Genomic DNA, 20,926 nt, shown 5'->3' on the forward strand with positions numbered 1-20,926 from the left:
TGGTAATGATGGGTTATTCCTCTGTGATACTTATTAGGATGGTTGTTGATAGCCTACTACCTTTTAAACTCCTGGTCATAGCCTACTAGCATTTATACCAATCGTTACGGACAAACTATACACCTCATCTCTTCTTGCTTTACGAATGCTTATTATATCCTTTTTACTCTACTTCCTGCTCCTACTCTTAACCTATGCTTGCTTATTAACGATGGACTCCACTATAAGGTCACACACACACACACACACACACACACACACACCACCGAACCGAGCCACGAACCATCTGCCACCCACATGCTATTCTTTTTTTATGATGTGTTGCTATGATCGCTGGGAGGGACGAATACGCTGCCGGTGACATTTTTAGGAGTAGCAACATGACGTGGCGGCCATGACTCACCGGATGCGTCGACGAGTTTTTATTTAGGTGCTGCCAATCTGGCGCGCGTTATTGCCGATTCAAAGGGTTCACGGAGATGAGTCATAGTTAAACCACTAGACAAGGCTGTTAGTGGTTTAGTCTTTAGTCTGTGAGCCAGTTAAGGGGGCCGACTACGGGGTCCTCCTGCGCATATGGTACGTCCAATAGCTTTGAAATCTTTGTATGTTGTTTGTTACTGTAAAGGTATGTTTTAAGGGAGGGAGAGAGAAGAGAGAGAGAGAGAGCGGCTTGGGTAAATCCTGTCTTTGTATATAGAGAAAGGAAAGAAAGAATAGACAAAGGGAAAGGATAGAGAGGAGGAGAATTGTGTGTAGAGAAGGGAAAGAAAGAACACAGAAAGGAAAACAGAGAAGGATAGAAAGAAAAAATAGAATTGTATGTAGAGAAGGGAAAGAAAGAACAAAGGAAAAGACAGAGAGGGATAGAGAGGAAATAAAGGATTGTATGTAGAGAAGGGAAAGAAAGAACAGACAGAAAGGAAAACAGAGAAGGATAGAAAGAAAAAAATAGAATTATATGTAGAGAAGGGAAAGAAAGAACAAAGGAAAAGACAGAGAGGGATAGAGAGGAAATAAAGGATTGTATGTAAAGAAGGGAAAGAAAGAACAGACAGAAAGGAAAACAGAGAAGGATAGAAAGAAAAAAATAGAATTGTATGTAGAGAAGGGAAAAAAAGAACAGGCAGAGAGGAAGGAAAATAAGAGAAGGATAAAAAGGGAAAATAGAAAGGTGACGAAGGGAAGGGAGAGGGAGGGGGAGTATTACGCTTGAACTATCCAATCAATGCATACAGTCAGTTCGTCAGTGTTGCCAATTTAAAACACTCCAAACACTTACACTACGCACATGAAACTGAAACTGGTGCTAAAAAAAAAGAATAAATTACCGTCACTCAATTTAAAATGGTATATCAACAACCGTAATACATTCACTTCGTCAGTGTTGCCAAATTAAAACACTTCGAACACGTCCTACGCACAGGAAATCGAAAACGCGAACTGGTTAAAAAAAAAAAAAGGAAAACGTACCCGTCGCTCAGGTATAAAAATGACACATCAACACCTAAACGTAGCCAGTCAGTAAATCAGTCAGGTAGAGCTATAAGTTCAAAGTGAGATTCGAGCACCTTGCAGTCAGTCAGTCAGTCAGCCATGGAGCCAGCCAGCCAGGTCCGCCAAATAAAGCAGGCAGGCAGGTAGGCAGGCGAACGGCAAGGCCCAGCGGCGAGGAGGGAGGGAGAACTCGTCTGACCGCGCCTGTACTATGCATAAGGCTGCGTGCGTGTTGTACCCTAAAGGTGATGTGCTGTCGCTGCTCTTGCCCGGCACCCTCAGGAAGACCCGTCACCACTACCAAAGAGCACTACTACTACTACTACTACTAAAACAGCCGCTACTACTACTACTCCTACTACTATTACCGGTGCTACTCGCTTTTGAACATGATACACGCTGTTTCTATTGCTCATGCTTACTTAACCATACGTAGGCCCATATCAACCCCTTTCTCTACGTTTCCTCCCCTTACTCCCAGAAACGTTTTATACCTCCCCTACATACACAGACACACACACAAATACGCCATTACCCTTGCTCATGCCCACGTAACTATAGGTATACTCACCCCCTAGTCTTCATTTCCTCCCCCCTCACTGCCAGAAAAGTTTCATTATCTTCACATAGACCTACACGCACACAATGTTTGTTCGCTTTCCTATAGGACATACGCCATTACTCACTTCATGGTCTTCTTCACACATACACGTACTGCCAAAATCGTTTCCTGCTTCATCGACGCATACACACAAAAACGAACAAATTTCCTATGCGTTTTTTTGTACAGACACACGCAGTCACACACATACACACGTACTACCAGAAATGTTTCCTATCCCTTCCTTCTACACACACACGCAACGCACACAAACACACACCACAGACACACACGAACCAACTCTTGTAGCCTCTCTCTCTCTCTCCACACTCACCCACACCCAAACACACACACACATTACCATAAGACTGTACTCTACCCCAATCCTCCTTCACCGCCCTCCCCTTCCTTTCCCACACACCCTCACCTTCCCCACGCCCTCCCCTCCCCCACGCCCTCCCCTTCATCACGCCTTCCCCTCCATCACGCCCTCCCCTCCCCCTCCTCCCCAACACACACCGAGGGGCACTGAGATGTTTTCCGCCATGCCGTACACCTGCGCGAACACCACGCTGCCCCCCCGCGTGTCCAGGCCCAGCCGCGTCGCCTTCTGCGTCGCCAGCACCACCGACTCCTCGTTGTGCGTCGCCACCATCACGGCGCGCGACACTTGACCTCCTTCAGCGCCTTCTCCTCCCCCCGACGCGTTCTCCGCCGCATCCACCTCCGCCAGCATCACCTCCACCATCCTGTGTGTGTGGAACGAGCGGTTAGGTTAAAGGATGGATGGATAGGTAGATTGACTTTTTTTTATAGTAAAGGAGGCATCTCAAGGGCATGAATAAGGAAATACAAGAATACCCGCTTGAGTAGATTAGTTGAATTTTTATTTATATATGAATGGGTGAGTGAATAGATAGGTAAATGATATTATGGTATTTATACAGAAATTCCTTACATTCTGTTCCGAAACCTAACGCCCCCGCCAAAAAACAACAACAACTAAAGAGAAAGCTAAGAAGGGCACAAATAGGAAGCAAACATCATCATTGTTAATACATAATGGAGGGACAGTTTCGTTTATAAGGATAGATTAGTATACGAGTAATGGTATTCTTTCTTATTTTTCCAACCTTATCGTCACTGAATGTTACGTGTTCATATTTCCATTCACTCCTACCATTATGTTGTCCCACCTTTACCTCCCTTCTCCTCTTCCTCTTTCCTCTTATATTTGTCCTTCCTCTCTCCTGAGTCTATTCTCCTCCTCCATCTTCCCTTCTCTTTCTTACTCCGCTCCTCCTCCTCCTCCCTGTCCTCCTCCCACCTTCTTCCCTCCTCCTCTTCATCTTTCCTCTTTTATTGGTCCTTCCTCTATCCTGAGTATTTTCCTCCTCCATCTTCCCTTCTCTTTCTTATCCCGCTCCTCCTCCTCCTCCCTGTCCTCCTCCCACCTTCTTCCCTCCTCCTCTTCATCTTTCCTCTTTTATTTGTCCTTCCTCTATCCTGAGTATTTTCCTCCTCCATCTTCCCTTCTCTTTCTTATCCCGCTCCTCCTCCTCCTCCCTGTCCTCCTCCCACCTTCTTCCTCCTCCTGAGCCATCCTTCTCTTCCTCATTCCCTTCGCCCTTCTTACCCTACTCCTTCTCTTTCTCTTACCCTCCTCCTCCTCTTTCTCTTACCCTCCTCTTCCTCCTCGACTTCCTCATATTCGTCCTACTTCAATCCTGAGTCGTCCTTCTCCACCTTTCCTTCGCCCTTCTTCCTCTACTCTTCCTCCTCCTCCTCCTCCTCCTTCACCATCACTACCACACCTGTCTTAGCTACTCACCTGTTGTAGACGTCACAGGTGTCCTCGTAGGTGTCGTTGACGGGGTCGGGGCGACCCTGCTCGGCTGCCCACGCCCTCTCCCTCTCTAGGTAGGCGCCGCGCACAAGCTTGACGCCGAAACTCATGTCCTCCCCCAGGGCCCTCGCCACCGCCAAGTCCTCCTGCAGGTTCTCCACGCCCGCCTGCAGGAGAGAGAGAGAGAGAGAGAGAGAGAGAGAGAGAGAGAGAGAGAGAGAGAGAGAGAGAGAGAGAGAGAGAGAGTCAATAGGCTTAAAGAAAACAAAAGACTCGCAAACATACATACACACAAACACACACACGTGGTAGACAAGAAACAAAAGAGGGAGAGAGAGGGGGTTTACACACACACACACACACACACACACACACACACACACACACACACATACTTAACACACCGCACACAAACACATACACTACACATACTTAACACACTGCACACAAACACACACACATACTTTGAGGTAGCCTTGATAAGTGTTCCATACGATAGGTCCTCTTCCTCTTCCTCCTCCTCCTCTTTTCTCCTGGCGATTGAACACGTGCATCATGGCCAGGGTCATCAGGTTAATGGCAGGGTTGGTGTAGGTGTACTCAGCATCCACGGCCAGCACCACGTCCTCCCTCCGACAAGTCTCCCCTGCAAAGACCCAAGATACGTTTTCTATGAGTTGTGCACGTGCTCATCTCCGTTTTTCAATGTCCCTTGTCCTGTCTTTTTCTAGTAATAGTAATAACAATAATAATAATGATGATAATAATGATAATAATAGTAATAATAATAAGTCTTCGTTCTCCTTTTTTCCCCTTTGTTTTCGTTTTTGATCGTTTTTTTATATTTTTGTTCTCCTCCTCCTCCCCCTCACCCCTCCTCTTCCTTCTCCTCCTTCATGCCCTTTATCTTTCCCTATTCCTTCCCTTGTCAGGATAACGCTAACTTCAACACACTAACACAGCTATTATTATTATTATTATTATTATTATTATTATTATTATCCGCATTTCTTATCTTTAGTTTCCTTGTTTTCTTGTTTATTGTCGAGACTCGAGAGAGAGAGAGAGAGAGAGAGAGAGAGAGAGAGAGAGAGAGAGAGAGAGAGAGAGAGAGAGAGAGAGACGTACCCAACTGATGGAGACGCGGAAGGCAGCACAAGAGGCGATGGGCGTCCGATTCTTGAAGTGGGAGAGAACGGAGGAGGCCCTGAAGAGAGGAGGAGGAGGAGGAAACTGAAGAGGTGGAAGGATGTGGCCACTCTTCTCTCCCTGCCTCTCTCTTCTTCCCTCCAGCTTCCCCCTCCTCCTTCGTCGCCTCCTTCACCATGAGCTGCCCCAACTCCCTCACCGCCTCCGTCTTCCCCTCCAGCGTTAGGCTTTGGTAGGCATCTGATACGCGTTTCTGTAGGGTAGATGGTGGTGGTGGTGATGGGGTGGGGGTAGTGGTGGTGAGGGCTTGGTGATGATGGACGTGATAGTGGTGGTGGTGGTGATTGGTGTAGTGTGCGATTGTGGTGGTGGTGATGGTGGTGATGATGATGGTGGTGCTGGTGATGGTGATGGTGATGGTGGTGATGGTTGTAATTGTGGTGGTGATGATGGACGTGATAGTGGTGGTGGTGGTGATTGGTGTAGTGTGCGATTGTGGTGGTGGTGGTGATGGTTGTAATTGTGGTGGTGATGTGATGTTGATGTATGTAGCCTAATAGTTTTTTTCATCTATTATTATTATTATTATTATTATTATTATTATTATTATTATCTATCATTATTATTGGCGAGATAAAATTTTCTGGGAATCTATTTTAGCCAATCTGATAAAAAAAGATTGTCAGGCTTGAGGTCAGAATTTTTAATGCGCACAGAGAGAGAGAGAGAGAGAGAGAGAGAGAGAGAGAAAAAAAAACTATTACGCCTTCTCATTTCCACCCCTCAATTTCATAATATAAACTTCGGGATGAATATATAGATACTAAATGAGTAGATAGATAGATGGATAGAGGTCGATAGATAGATAGATAGATAGATAGATAGATAGATATTAGATAGATAGATAGATAAAGGAAACTGCTACCCACACCTTAGCAACAACCCTAATTAATACGACCAGGTAGACGTAGGTAGGCAGGTATAGTTAGACAGGTAGGTAGGCAGGTAGGTAGGAACAGGAACTACACGGCAATCACACTCGAGTAATTCTTTAAAAAGCGACTCTGCAGTTCGTATTACATTTCCCACCCGCATTCACATCACCTCCCTCTCTCCCTCTCTTTCTACCTCCCTCCATCCCTCTCTCTTTACCTCCCTCCTCCTCCTTCCTGTATCTCTCTCTCTCCTTTTCTTTCCTTCTCTCTCTTTCTCTCTCCCTCTCCCTCCTTTTCTTTCCTTCTCTCCCTCTGTTGTTTTGCTCTCTCCCTCTGTTTCTCGTTTCTTCTTTCACATGTTACCTCTCCTTTCTCCTTCCTTTCCCTTTCTCTTCCTCTACTTTCGTTTCTCTCTCACCCTCTGACCTTCCTTTCCTAAACTTTCTCTCCCTTCTTTCCTCTCCCTCTTTTTTAATATTATTCTTTCACCTTTTTTTCTCCTTGTTTCTTCTCTCTATCTCTCCTTTCTTTTCCCTTTCCCTCCTTTCCTTTCTCTTTTTCCTCCCTTTCTTTCCCTCTCTCTTCTTTTGTTTCCCCTTCCCTCGCCTTTCGTTTCTCTTCCCTGCACTTCCTTTCCCCATCCTTTTTTCCTTCCCTTCCACCTCCTCTTTCCCTCCTACCTTCCCTCTCTCTTCCTCTTCCTGTTTCCTCTTCCGTCTTTTCTATCTCCCTCTCTGCTTCTAACCCTTTATCTCTCCTCTTTTCCTTCCCCTCTCCCATCCTTCCCTCTTTCCCTCTCTCTTTCTCCTTTCTCTCTCTCCCTTCTTTCCTGTCTTCACACTATCCCTCACCCCCACACTCCCATCCTTTCCCATTCTCTTCCATCCTTACCTTCTTCTCTCTCCCTCCCTCTCTCTCCTCTCTCCCTCTCTCTCCCTGCCCGGCATATTTGTAAAGAAGTATACTTGCCGGATGCTGCCGGTTGTATACGTCGATATCTCAGCTTTAACCCCGTGCTTGAGAGAGAGAGAGAGAGAGAGAGAGAGAGAGAGAGAGAGAGAGAGAGAGAGAGAGTACTCCATTACCGTTTGTTTTTGTTTTGTTTTTTCTCTCTCTCTTGCGTGTAGGAACAATAGCAACAAGGATAGCAATAGTATCTGGAGTGAATGTGTGTGTGTGTGTGTGTGTGTGTGTGTGTGTGTGTGTGTGTGTGTGTGTGTGTAAACGTAATGTTGTTGTGCGCTCTCTCTCTCTCTCTCTCTCTCTCTCTCTCTCTCTCTCTCTCTCTCTCTCCAGCGCTGCGTACTTAGTTTTTTTTTTGTGTGTGTAGCGTTTTCTCCGTATTTTACTTCATTTTTTTTTTTTTGTCCTTTGGGGCCTCTGCTCGAGTTTCATGGAATGTTCCGGAATTAAACGTTACTACTACTACTACTACTACTACTACTACTACTACTACTACTACTACTACTGTCACTACTATCACTACTACTACTACTACTACTACTACTACTACTACTACTACTACTATTACTACTACTACTACTACTACTACTACTACTACTACTACTGTCACTACTACTACTACTACTACTACTACTACTACTACTATCACTACTTCTACTACTACTACTGTCACTACTATTACTACTGTTACTACTATTGCTACTACTACTAATGATGACGGTAATAATAATAATAATAATAATAATTTGTTTTGCGTCTCGGACCTCGCAACCTCAGATTTGCTCTTTGTTTTTATAATGAAAGCGTAAAAGTTGTGTATGATTATTCTCAAGGACACACACACACACACACACACACACACACACACACACACACACACGAGATGATGCACGTCTATTTACTCTTTAGAGGTCCCGGCTCGTGTACACACACACGCACACGAGCCCGTGAATTCAGAAGTTATGTAGGTTCTCTCTCTCTCTCTCTCTCTCTCTCTCTCTCTCTCTCTCTCTCTCTCTCTCTCTCTCTCTCGACTAGACTAATTTTGCGTGTTCGTATAACCTTGTACTATTTTTTTTTTCTTGCCTCCCGCTCCTTTCCATCTTCCTTCAATCTTACTATTACTCTTCCTTTCCTTCCAGTTCGTTCTCCAACCCTTCTAATATTACTAACACAATACTCTCTTGCTTCTACCCAAGTCTTTTATATTACTTACTAAGACAATATTACTCTCCTTCCGCTCCTTCGCAAGTCACTTTTAATATTACTGACTTTCTTTACTTTTAACTTTTTTGCTTTAATTTTCTTTACTCTTTACTCTCCTATTACTCTGTTTTATTTACCTCCCATTCCTTCAACATTCCTTACTAACACAACTTTGCTTCTCTTTACTTTCTTCCAACATTACTTATCTTTCCTCCCACTCCTTCCCAAACCACTCAACGGCACATCCTATTTTTACTCCATAACACATAACTCTTCATCTAACTTAAAACAGACCCTCCCTTAATACAGTTTGTTCCTTGCTGTCTCTTGCTCATACACACCCACACCCACACACACACACACACACACCAGCACGTCGGCGGTGAGGTGAGCCGTCATCTTGGTCTGACACACGGGTCGCGCACCGCCCATCACACTCTGCCGCCGCGTCTGAGCCACCAGCATGAGGGTCTTGTCCAGGTTACGGCGGTACATCTCCTGCCTGAAAATAGATGGCGCTGCCTCTTAACCTACCTTCTCTCCCTTTTCTTCCTCTTCCTCCCTTTCCTTCACTGGGTCAAGGTTCGAATCCCGGCCTGGGCAGTCGGCGTACAGCTCACCCAACTGTTCATCTTTCTTTTCGGGATGGTCGATAAATGGGTACTTTGGGAAACCTGGGAAAGGTAAACTGTGGTAACCCGGATGTTTCAGGGCAATAGGTTCTCGCCCACCACAAGCTCAATGGCAAATGTTACGGAGATGAGCACCGCGGCCACGTGCAGCTATAACGTATGCACCCAACTTTACCTTATCTCCCTCACCCTTTCTCTTTCCTCACTCTTTCTCCGTCCTCCCTCTTTCTCTCTTCTTCCTCCCTTTTTATTTCTCCCTCCTCCGTCCCTCTTTCTCCTTCCTTCCTTCTCCATTTCGCATTCCTCCATCACCCGTTTCTCCTTCCTTCCTCTCCCTTTCCCTTCCTTCTCCCTCTTACTTTCTCCTTCCTCTCTCCCTTCCTTCCTCCCTCCCCTTCTTCCATCTCCCTCTCTCCTTTCTCCCATTCCCTCTCACCCAACCACCAACCTAACCACCCATCACTCACTCGTCCACTCCCTCCCCCAGATCCGTCTCCAGCATGGGCGCCACCATCAGACGCACGCCCACGTCTGCCAGGGAGCGGCTCACCCTGCCCAGCTCTGCCTCGCTGTCTCCCGCTACGAACTGACTGTAGAAGGGCGACATCAGCAGCCCCAGGAGACTCGATCCAAGTAGCCGCTCGCCTATCTTCATGAGCTGGGAGTGAGGAAGGAAGGCAAAGGTAAGGTTAAGCTGGGAGAATGTTATTTGTTATTGTTTTATTTGCTTTATTTATTGTTCGTTATCTTGGTGGTAGGTATTTGGCTTTTTTTATGAGTTCTTTTTATTATATTCTTAGCTTTTAAATAAATACGTTTTTTTTTGGGGGGGGGTACTTGTGTATAATTTTTCATGGCTTTAGTTGTTGTTCATTTCTCGGTTGTTGGTTTTAGGCTATTTTTTTAACTTTTCTAAATTTAGTGAGTTGTATTTTGCAATCATTCTCTTAACTTTTGAATACGTTTTTTGTTGGTTGGTTTAAGGAAGCCTACTTGTATATTTTTATTGTATTTTTTATACCATTCTTCTGTACTACATCCATACGTATTCATGTACTCACAATATGCATACCATCCGTAGTGTTAGTATTTGGGCACATCAGAGAGTTAAATGTAAATACTAATGTAAATACGCGTTATATATGGTTATAAGCACACACAACAGACTAAAATACAGAAAACGAGCTTAGACACCGTAAACTAACCTAAACCCGCGTCGCCCACTTACCAAACTCTACACTGGCATTCGTTTTCGTCCTAAAGCCCCAGAGAGAACCTGGTGTCCTTTGTTTCTTTGATCCTCACCATCCCACTCACTCACCTTGTAGCTGTGCGTCACCAATGGGTCCACAGCGCATGCGTGGAGCACCAGCAGGCCTCGTAGGAGCTCCCTCGCGGTCTTGTGGCGGAATACCCAACTGCCATCGCCGAAGTCCAGCTGGTTCGTGGGGGACTGAACGTTGATTTGGGCGTGGGGTTGGGCTTTGGTGCGGGCGTCGGTGTGGGTGCTGGCTTGACACGTGGAGGGAGACAAGGCAGACAGGGCGTGCGTTTGACAGAGAAAGGTGAGTGAGGAGGCGCGGGGTGGCTCTCGTAGAAGACCCCTGTGGCTTAGGAGGAGTCTGACGGCCGTTTGTCTCATAGTGCGCTGCGTGGGGTGTGTCTGGGAGGGGGAGATGCATTGGGTTAGGATTCATGTTTATCATAGCGTCTTTGTCCTTCGGTATTATATGGTTAGTATTACTGAGACGCTCCAGCCTCTCATATCAACTATTTCCAGAGGCTCTAAAAAGGAGATCGATTGGGCTGTAGTGAGTGATTTTTTTAGGTTCATAGGGTCATATTCTTAAACGTTTCGGCGCCCAAGCACATCTATTTGACAAGGTTTTCGTGAGAGTTGTGAGTATTTTCATTGGCAGTTTCATGACCGTGGTGGTAGGTTGACCATTTTTCTTTGTCATGAACCTAAGCCTGGTAGCAGCGGGGATCATGTTTCTTAATGGTCCCTCCAAGCGAGAAAAATGAGAAAATATCACCCCTCACACAAACCATTTCATAATATATATCAAAGCATTTGTGATCAGATTATGTATCATCTATTTTGGGGGGGTTATATCATGGCACAAATTTGGCCCGTCGCTGCTACACGGTAAAGCCACAAATTTGGCCCGTCACTGCTACCGGGTTTTAAGTAAAGCTACTCACTGCAACCCGATTGATCTCCTTTGTTTCAGCCTATGGAAATAGTTGGTGTGAGAGGTGGAAGCGACTGAGAATACCAACCATAGCTAAACGGCAGACAAAAAAATAAATACTATTAAATAATTTGTGAAAATCTAAAGCCCATATTCTCAAACATTTCGGGGCTTGCACACCCACATTGGATAAGGCTTTCGTAGAGGTTGTGTTAGTACTTCCATGGGTAATGTTGTAATCCTGGTGATAGTTTAACAAGGCCTCAGGACTAAAAATGTAAAATAAACACTCGTGAGAACTCAATTAAACTCCTATGTGGCCTTTGGAAATATTTGTCGTGAGAGCCGAAAGCGTCTGAGGATATGGACGTAAGGGTTCGAAGGATACTCGTGTTACGTAGGGAGTGTGTGGGAAGGGTGAATGCACTGGGTCCGGGTTCATGTTCTTCAAGGAGGGGACAAACATTCTATCCGACAATTTGTAAGGGTAAGAAGACACGCGTTTGACATAACAACAAGGCCAGAAGTGAGTGAGTGTGTGTGTGTGTGTGTGTGTGTGTGTTTGTAAATCTGCAGACCAAAAGATAATGGATTCGTGCGTTTTATCTTCATAATTGTTTGTTTACGCTCAATAGGATAAAGATGAAGAATTGAGATATTTATATATATATATATATATATATATATATATATATATATATATATATATATATATATATATATATATATATATATATATATATATATATATATATATATATATATTTCTTTACTACGAAACACTCCTCCCCAAGAAAATGATCATATAATGAGGTTTACACACACACACACACACACACACACACACACACACACACACACACACACACACACACACACACACACACACACATGACTAACAGACATGTACCTAGACGCCATTTACTTAAGTCTCTCTCTCTCTCTCTCTCTCTTGGGTACAAATTTATAGAGAGGAAGAGAGAGGGAGGGAGAGGGGGGGAGAAGTAACAAGTACGTACATACATAAGTTATACCTATATCTTTTTTTTTTTCCTTGTTCCTTTCTCCCTCTTTATCCCGTCTCCCTCTCTTCCTTTCTCCCTACACCGCTGCAACAACTCACGAGGGAACACATACACTGCAAGGAATCCAGACACCTTCATTCACTACACTAGGATAAGACTTTTTTTGTGTGTGTGACTGCGCGCTTTGTATGGTTACTTCTATATTTTGTTCTTCCTCACTATTTTTTTCTCTCGTCTTCACAGTGCCTTGTGGAAGTAAGCCACGTAACGTAACCACATCTTGTGACTGTAACTTGATGTAATGACGTAAGCATTCTTTTGTCGCTGCAAATAGTACCGATTTATCACTTTACATCTCTTGTACGACTCTTTATAACCTCGGCCAGAACAGTCACGCAATCATTTCAAGAGGAGCCTAAAAATAGGGTGCAGTGTTTTAGGATCCACATTGGTCGTCATCAGCGTGGGGAGGAAAAGGACATGACAACTTGGTGAGTGTTGCGACCATTACATTCGTGACACTAATGTTGCATGATTCACCATGATCTAACAACGCGATAGACTCACGATCGCCATCCAAAACCCTCGCCGACTGAGATCGGAGCTCAGAACTTCTGAAGTGATGGATCTCAGGGTACGCTGAAACTTCCGTGAGGGGCCTGGGCACGGGCGAATATTATTTGAATCGGCTACCGTGATATGTACTTGGCTCATGCCGTGCCCCGGTGCTCCTCTTAACCAAACACCGAATTAAGGGTTGATGATGATCTGGACAGCATGTGTGCAATCTTCCACCACTCGGCGATTACTGAAAATTGTCGGTAACCTGAGATCCTCTCTGCCATGAGACGTCCTTGGTAACACCACGCCCGCGCGCTAACCACTGCGCCACTCTGTGTGTGTGTGGGGTAATCAGGTCATTCAATAAGTTTCGCTCGATCCATCTCCTCAACATCAGAATGATAAGAAAAGACAAGAACTATGATCCATATTGATTAATTTTGCTTAGTCTTTGAACCGCAATGAACAGACACAGACCAGCTCATCAACGCCCACCCCCGACACAAACACTTGCAAAACCAGGGCGCAAATGTTCGTAAAAAGGGAGGACACACACACACACACACACACACACACACACACACACACACACACACACACACACACACACACACACCTTTGAAAAAAAAAGAAGAATCAGAAGAAAATAAATAAGAAATGATTACATCACTATGCTGCGTAGCTTACATCTTTTTTTCCGCAGCACGCGATGTAATGGAATCTTGTGACTGCTTCTTTTGCCGTTAATATGAGTCCGAAAATCATTGAACAAGGAAATGGCACAACTTAATCGTCTCAGGCACAACTTAATCATCTCGGGCACAACTTAATCATCTCGGGCACAACTTAATCACCTCAGGCACAACTTAATCATCTCAGGCACAACTTAATCATCTCAGGCACAACTTAATCATCTCAGGCACAACTTAATCATCTCAGGCACAACTTAATCATCTCAGGCACAACTTAATCATCTCAGGCACAACTTAATCATCTCAGGCACAACTTAATCACCTCAGGCACAACTTAATCATCTCAGGCACAACTTAATCATCTCAGGCACAACTTAATCACCTCAGGCACAACTTAATCACCTCAGGCACAACTTAATCATCTCAGGCACAACTTAATCATCTCAGGCACAACTTAATCATCTCAGGCACAACTTAATCATCTCAGGCACAACTTAATCATCTCAGGCACAACTTAATCATCTCAGGCACAACTTAATCGTCTCAGGCACAACTTAATCGTCTCGGGCACAACTTAATCGTCTCGGGCACAACTTAATCATCTCGGGCACAACTTAATCATCTCGGGCACAACTTAATCACCTCAGGCACAACTTAATCATCTCGGGCACAACTTAATCACCTCAGGCACAACTTAATCATCTCAGGCACAGCTTAATCATCTCAGGCACAACTTAATCACCTCAGGCACAACTTAATCATCTCAGGCACAACTTAATCATCTCAGGCACAACTTAATCATCTCAGGCACAACTTAATCACCTCAGGCACAACTTAATCATCTCAGGCACAACTTAATCATCTCAGGCACAACTTAATCATCTCAGGCACAACTTAATCATCTCAGGCACAACTTAATCATCTCAGGCACAACTTAATCACTTCAGGCACAACTTAATCACTTCAGGCACAACTTAATCATCTCAGGCACAACTTAATCATCTCAGGCACAACTTAATCATCTCAGGCACAACTTAATCACTTCAGGCACAACTTAATCATCTCAGGCACAACTTAATCACCTCAGGCACAACTTAATCATCTCAGGCACAACTTAATCATCTCAGGCACAACTTAATCACCTCAGGCACAACTTAATCATCTCAGGCACAACTTAATCACCTCAGGCACAACTTAATCATCTCAGGCACAACTTAATCATCTCAGGCACAACTTAATCACCTCAGGCACAACTTAATCATCTCAGGCACAACTTAATCATCTCAGGCACAACTTAATCACCTCAGGCACAACTTAATCATCTCAGGCACAACTTAATCATCTCAGGCACAACTTAATCACCTCAGGCACAACTTAATCATCTCAGGCACAACTTAATCACCTCAGGCACAACTTAATCACCTCAGGCACAACTTAATCATCTCAGGCACAACTTAATCATCTCAGGCACAACTTAATCACTTCAGGCACAACTTAATCATCTCAGGCACAACTTAATCATCTCAGGCACAACTTAATCACCTCAGGCACAACTTAATCATCTCAGGCACAATTTAATCATCTCAGGCACAACTTAATCATCTCGGGCACAACTTAATCATCTCGGGCACAACTTAATCATCTCGGGCACAACTTAATCATCTCGGGCACAACTTAATCCTCTCAGGCACAACTTAATCCTCTCAGGCACAACTTAATCACCTCAGGCACAACTTAATCACCTCAGGCACAACTTAATCACCTCAGGCACAACTTAATCACCTCAGGCACAACTTAATCACCTCAGGCACAACTTAATCACCTCAGGCACAACTTAATCACCTCAGGCACAACTTAATCATCTCAGGCACAACTTAATCACCTCAGGCACAACTTAATCATCTCAGGCACAACTTAATCACCTCAGGCACAACTTAATCATCTCAGGCACAACTTAATCACCTTAGGCACAACTTAATCATCTCCGGCACAACTTAATCACCTCAGGCACAACTTAATCATCTCAGGCACAACTTAATCATCTCAGGCACAACTTAATCATCTCAGGCACAACTTAATCATCTCAGGCACAACTTAATCACCTCAGGCACAACTTAATCACTTCAGGCACAACTTAATCATCTCAGGCACAACTTAATCACCTCAGGCACAACTTAATCATCTCAGGCACAACTTAATCACCTCAGGCACAACTTAATCACTTCAGGCACAACTTAATCATCTCAGGCACAACTTAATCACCTCAGGCACAACTTAATCATCTCAGGCACAACTTAATCACTTCAGGCACAACTTAATCACCTCAGGCACAACTTAATCACCTCAGGCACAACTTAATCACCTCAGGCACAACTTAATCACTTTAGGCACAACTTAATCACTTCAGGCACAACTTAATCATCTCAGGCACAACTTAATCACCTCAGGCACAACTTAATCATCTCAGGCACAACTTAATCACTTCAGGCACAACTTAATCACTTCAGGCACAACTTAATCACCTCAGGCACAACTTAATCACCTCAGGCACAACTTAATCATCTCAGGCACAACTTAATCACCTCAGGCACAACTTAATCATCTCAGGCACAACTTAATCATCTCAGGCACAACTTAATCATCTCAGGCACAACTTAATCACCTCAGGCACAACTTAATCATCTCAGGCACAACTTAATCACCTCAGGCACAACTTAATCATCTCAGGCACAACTTAATCATCTCATAACATAAACGACAGAATCCAGGCGAGGCTCTGAGGATGTGTGGAGGTCTCTAGGAAAGGGTTAAGAGAGAGAAACATTAAGCGGAGGGACGTGAACAAGTGCGTGGGAGGAAAATTAGCCTGTTGTTGCCTTCTCAGCACGACCGTAAGATTATTATTATTTTTTTTTTTGCTGTCCAACTCTTATCTATTTTCTTTATTGTTTATTCATTCATTAACTTATTTTCTTAGTAATGATTTCCTTTGTTTACTTTTTATTCTCTTGTTTTATTTCACTTAGACTGCTCTTTTCCCCGTTTAATAACATGAAAAAAATATTACCGTTCAGATGATATAAATGATTGATGTTCACATTAACGAAAGATGTTAATTTGTTCGTGCACCGTTAAACAGGAGTAACTTTTGCGCAAAGAAAAAAAAATGTGCACAAAGATTTTCTAAACATTTAAATTTCCTGATGATGGAGTGTTGAACGTTCCGATGTCCTCGCGACCATAAGCAAGATGTTTTACCCAGTGTTTCTTTACATCAAATCACTTAATCATGGCAATTTCTCTTTAACACTTACTTTTTTTTAGTAGACGAACACACACACACACACACACACACACACACACACACACAAAAGAGTACGCAAGCATGCACTCAACTTCGGCCTCGGCACTCCCAACAACGCGGCCTCGGCGGGTCTCTACGTGGGTACATTCAAAGCTAAAAAGAGAGTAGCTGCAGCATAGTGATGGCATTGCAGGGAACCATCCTTACTCCTCCTTTAACATTGCGCATATTCAAGCGAAGGACGAATGAGGGAGTGGCCTTGCGGGACACCGAAAATAACCTAGACGAGGCTACAGAGGCACATGATAGGCAGTGACTCCAAGAAATGCGTGCTATTGTTCGTTCTGTATAGCGAGGAAAAGATAATAAATGAAATGACGTGTTTGATACGTGGTGATACAGAAGAAATGATTAAAATGAGTAGGACCTATGAGATTCAAAGCGAAGAAAACGACGACGAAGATGAAGCAGAACAAGTGTTAATAGCACAAAAAACTGTGCTAGATCGGCATCGCACGACCCTCCAACACACGCCCAACAATTTATATTATGCAACTAGGGGTCTAAAATTGAAAATGCTGAAAAGTAAAGATGGCGCCACTATAAACACTTGCCTGCGCCACAACGGGCTGGGGCCGACCATCAGGCCCTACTATGAAGGCCTACCGGCGCCACAGGCCCCCCCCCCCCCCCCAAAAAAAAAAGACTTTATAATGCCATGTTGTAGGGTTTATCAGGGCTAACAAATGTTACTGTACAGTTATCAGTGGCGTAGCTAGGGGGGGGCAAGGGGGGGACATCTGTCCCCGGAAGCAGCATCTGGGGGCGCAAAATTGAAGTTGTATAATTACGAATGAATTTCAGAATTAAATGTTTTCCCCTCTTAATTAAATGCACGGAGAAATTGGAGATGTTCAGTGAAATAATGGACTGCCGAATGTTACTCAAGGCAAGGACTGATGCTAAGCTTTCGACACCTGAGGACCTGCTTCGCATAGCTGGGCACGATAACAGAAAACCTTATTCCCGATACCCGATAACTGATAATGGAAAACTTTATCGGTGATAACCGATATTTGTTAACTGGAAACACAAATATAGGCAATAAACCGATAACCGATACCCGATATAAATCCACAATTCCGATACTAGCTAGCGATAAGTCCGATAGGCGAAAACGATACTATATTGATATTTCAAATAAAAAACATAGATGAATTCAAATTTTCATTATCTGTATTTTAGAAAACTTACAAAACCTGAAAACCACACGTTGACACGTACATATGGACGGTAATACTAGAAACGCCTGAACCGGTGTTGTGTTATTTGGCATCCCCGCCGTCAAAAGCTGGTGCTTTTTTTACAAACACTGGTCTCTCGTGAACTGAGCATGCTCAGACCAGCAAGCGTAGACCTGTACAGTCTCACAAAGCTTTTTAACCGTAATTAAGAGTTGCTGGAAGGCTGAATCAGACATACAGTACCACTACCACCATCCTCGCTGTTTCTAGAACGACACTCTGTACGAGTTGTATTTATATGTACAGAGCGTCGTTCTAGAAACAGCGAGGATGGTGGTACTGTATGTCTGATTCAGCCTTCCAGCAACTCTTAATGTGTTAAAAAGCTTTGTGAGACTGTACAGGGCTACGCTTACTGGTCTGAACATGCGCAGTTCACGAGAGACCAGTGATTGTAAACAAAAGCGCCAGCTTATGACGATGGGACACCAAATAACACAACACCTGGAGCCATCAATACCATGGCCCGGGCCACACATGCGCAGTAGGGAGGAGACAACGTTTTTTTTTTTTTTCTGAGGCGGAAAAAAATATCGATTATCGCTAGTTTGATTATAAAAGTAACGGAGATACCGATATATATATATATATATATATATATATATATATATATATATATATATATATATATATAGATATATATATATATATATATATATATATATATATATAAATCGCGAATAACTTATCGCGATAACGCCCAGCCATGCTGCTTCGCTTCATTGTGCAGTGTGGGGATGATGTATTTCCAAATCTGAGAGTTATGGTCTTCGGATCTTACTGACTGTTGCAACTTTCTTTGCTTGCTGTGAAAGGTCTTTAAGTAAGTTAAAACTTATATTGTCCTACCTGAGATCATCCATGGGACAGGAAAGATTGTCAGCCTTGACTTTGCTGAGTGTGGAGCGGAAGGTTACAGACAGCATAAATTATGAGGAACCAATCGATAAATTTGCAGCTGCAGCTACATTTTTTTTTTACGTATTACGTATTTCTTGATGGGGCCTGATGGTCGGCCCCAGCCCGACGTGGCGCAAGCAAGTGTTTATAGTGGCGCCATCCTGCATTGGCTCATGCTTCCCCCCGGAGCTTATCTTTAATCCAAGAATCTAGAGTCCGGGTTGATATGTGGTCTTCTGGACAGCATGTGGGTAATCTTAGACCACTCGGCAGTGACTGAAAAATCCCGGCTTGTGTAACCGGGGGGGGCGTGGACCCGCGTCGTCCTGGACGCGGCGCTGTAACTCTATCCACTCAGCCAACGCCTCCCCATACATTTAACGCCTTACATCGAATTATTTCATTTACTTAATGTTAATTTTTCAGGTTATTATATCTAAAGCAATGTTTTATGCTTTCACAATGTTATATGTATTTGACTAATATTTTACTACAAAATAATTTTACATTGATTTTCATATATATTTTCTTGTGTCTTGATTCTGACCTTCTCTGTTATTCAATTATATCTTCAAAGTACCATTGTTGCCTTAATTATTCTACTTTATTCATCCTCTTCATACCGCAAAAGAATACCACAGGATGCAGGTTTTCCATGTTCTAAAACTATAAACTTTACGGGAAACCATGGCGGGCCGGACCCATTTATGGTTCATACTTTGTCACAAGGTGGCTGCCAGGAGTGGGCGCGAAAACTGACTTTGTCCCCGGGCGCTGAAAACCCAACCTAGCTACGCCTCTGCCTTCAGTTCAGGACAAGCCAGTGCCCATCTTTATTGTTGGAGACGATGCCTTCCTCTTGAGGACGTGGATGATTAAGCTTTTATCACAGAGTAACCTCAAGCAGGACGAGAGTGTATTGAACAGCAGACTCCCCAGGGCTCGCAAAGTTGTACAGAATCTTTTAGACAATGATGAGCAGGTAACAGCTCGCTCTTCCTATGTTTTTTGGGGGGGGGGGGGGGACTCTCACTCTGACTGATTTTAGGAAGGAAGGTATCTCGATGCTTGGGTGAAACCGTTTGTCATCCAGGTTGTATAGTTCAGCTAATCAGGGGACGTGATTCGTTGAATCGTACACACCCCGATGATCGAGTTGGTTTTGAGTAAGCTCGTGTTAATTCGTTTCCCTTTTTTTTTGGGGGGGAGGGGCGGGTGGTGAGGGAGGGGCATACGAAGCAAATGGAAGCAACTCAAAGAAATGGGAATTAACATTCAGTAAAAGTTTGTTTCGTTCATGTGCTCTTGGTGCGTATTCGTTTTTAGTGACCAAAAATATGCCAAGCCTCCAGTAAGGCTAACTGACTTATATCCCTCGCCTATACACTTTCATTATCTACGAATGTTTTCACCTCGTGATAACGCTTTAGTCTCATGAGCGTATTGCGTGAATGAGTTTGCTTAGTAAGTGGTCAGCGGACTAGGGTTTATGCTGTCTTACGGTCCTTAAAAGATACTTACCGTATCTTCAGTGAGCACCACAAAAAACCGGCACTCAAGGGTACGTGGCCGGAGCGTCGACGGCAGCCACTCCCTCGATGTGTGGCCACGACGGAGCCTATCACTTGTCTGGGTTCACGCGGCGCATGCTGCTATCGCCTCCTGGGGGTCAGGCACTCCCCAAAGCGCTCAAGGCTGCTTCTCGTTGATGTTGCTCTGGCGGCTCGACGCGCGTGGCTCGGCTAATATACGTGTGCTGGTGGTGGGTGTCCTTGTAGTGGGTGTCCAGTTGTTATGAGGAAGGGAGAGGGTTGGCAAGAGTGTTATGTTTCGATAGAAAGAAAGACTTGTTTAGAATTTCGCGAGGAGTGGATTGAGTATCTATAAGTGAAGTTAAATCAGTGACGATCATGAGGAAGGGAAAGGGTTAATTGGCAGGAGCGTTACGTCTCGATAGGAAGAAAGTTGGTCATTTAGAATTTCGCGAGGATTGGACTGAGTGTTTATAGGTGAAGTTACCCCAGAGACGATCCTGAGCAAGGGAGAAGCTAGGTTAGCATGATGGATACGTATTGATATATATAAAGGAGGAATGGATAGTACTTTTAAGATTGAC

At 44.0% G+C, this 20,926-nt stretch overlaps 1 protein-coding gene across 2 annotated transcripts in view; it reads right to left on the reverse strand.

The window, feature by feature from the left end:
• Positions 1–20,542, reverse strand: part of LOC126998472 (hydroxyproline dehydrogenase-like) — a 21,926-nt gene extending 1,384 nt beyond the window's left edge. Inside the window, exons 1-8 of one of the 2 annotated variants that reach the window (XM_050860190.1) lie at positions 20,332–20,540; positions 10,151–10,492; positions 9,297–9,487; positions 8,567–8,699; positions 5,073–5,346; positions 4,409–4,590; positions 3,930–4,111; positions 2,618–2,847 (exon numbers count right to left, since the gene is read on the reverse strand). In XM_050860190.1, coding sequence (XP_050716147.1) covers positions 2,618–2,847; positions 3,930–4,111; positions 4,409–4,590; positions 5,073–5,346; positions 8,567–8,699; positions 9,297–9,487; positions 10,151–10,471 — 1,513 coding nt within the window. In that variant the 5' untranslated portion in view covers positions 10,472–10,492; positions 20,332–20,540. Of the gene's footprint in view, positions 1–2,617; positions 2,848–3,929; positions 4,112–4,408; positions 4,591–5,072; positions 5,347–8,566; positions 8,700–9,296; positions 9,488–10,150; positions 10,493–20,331 lie in introns of both variants that reach the window. The other variant, XM_050860191.1, reaches the window with a different exon arrangement.
• Between the last annotated feature and the right edge of the window lie 384 nt (positions 20,543–20,926).

This window comes from Eriocheir sinensis, chromosome 14 (genome assembly GCF_024679095.1).
Source record: "Eriocheir sinensis breed Jianghai 21 chromosome 14, ASM2467909v1, whole genome shotgun sequence".
In the NCBI taxonomy this organism is placed as follows: Eukaryota; Metazoa; Arthropoda; class Malacostraca; order Decapoda; family Varunidae; genus Eriocheir; species Eriocheir sinensis.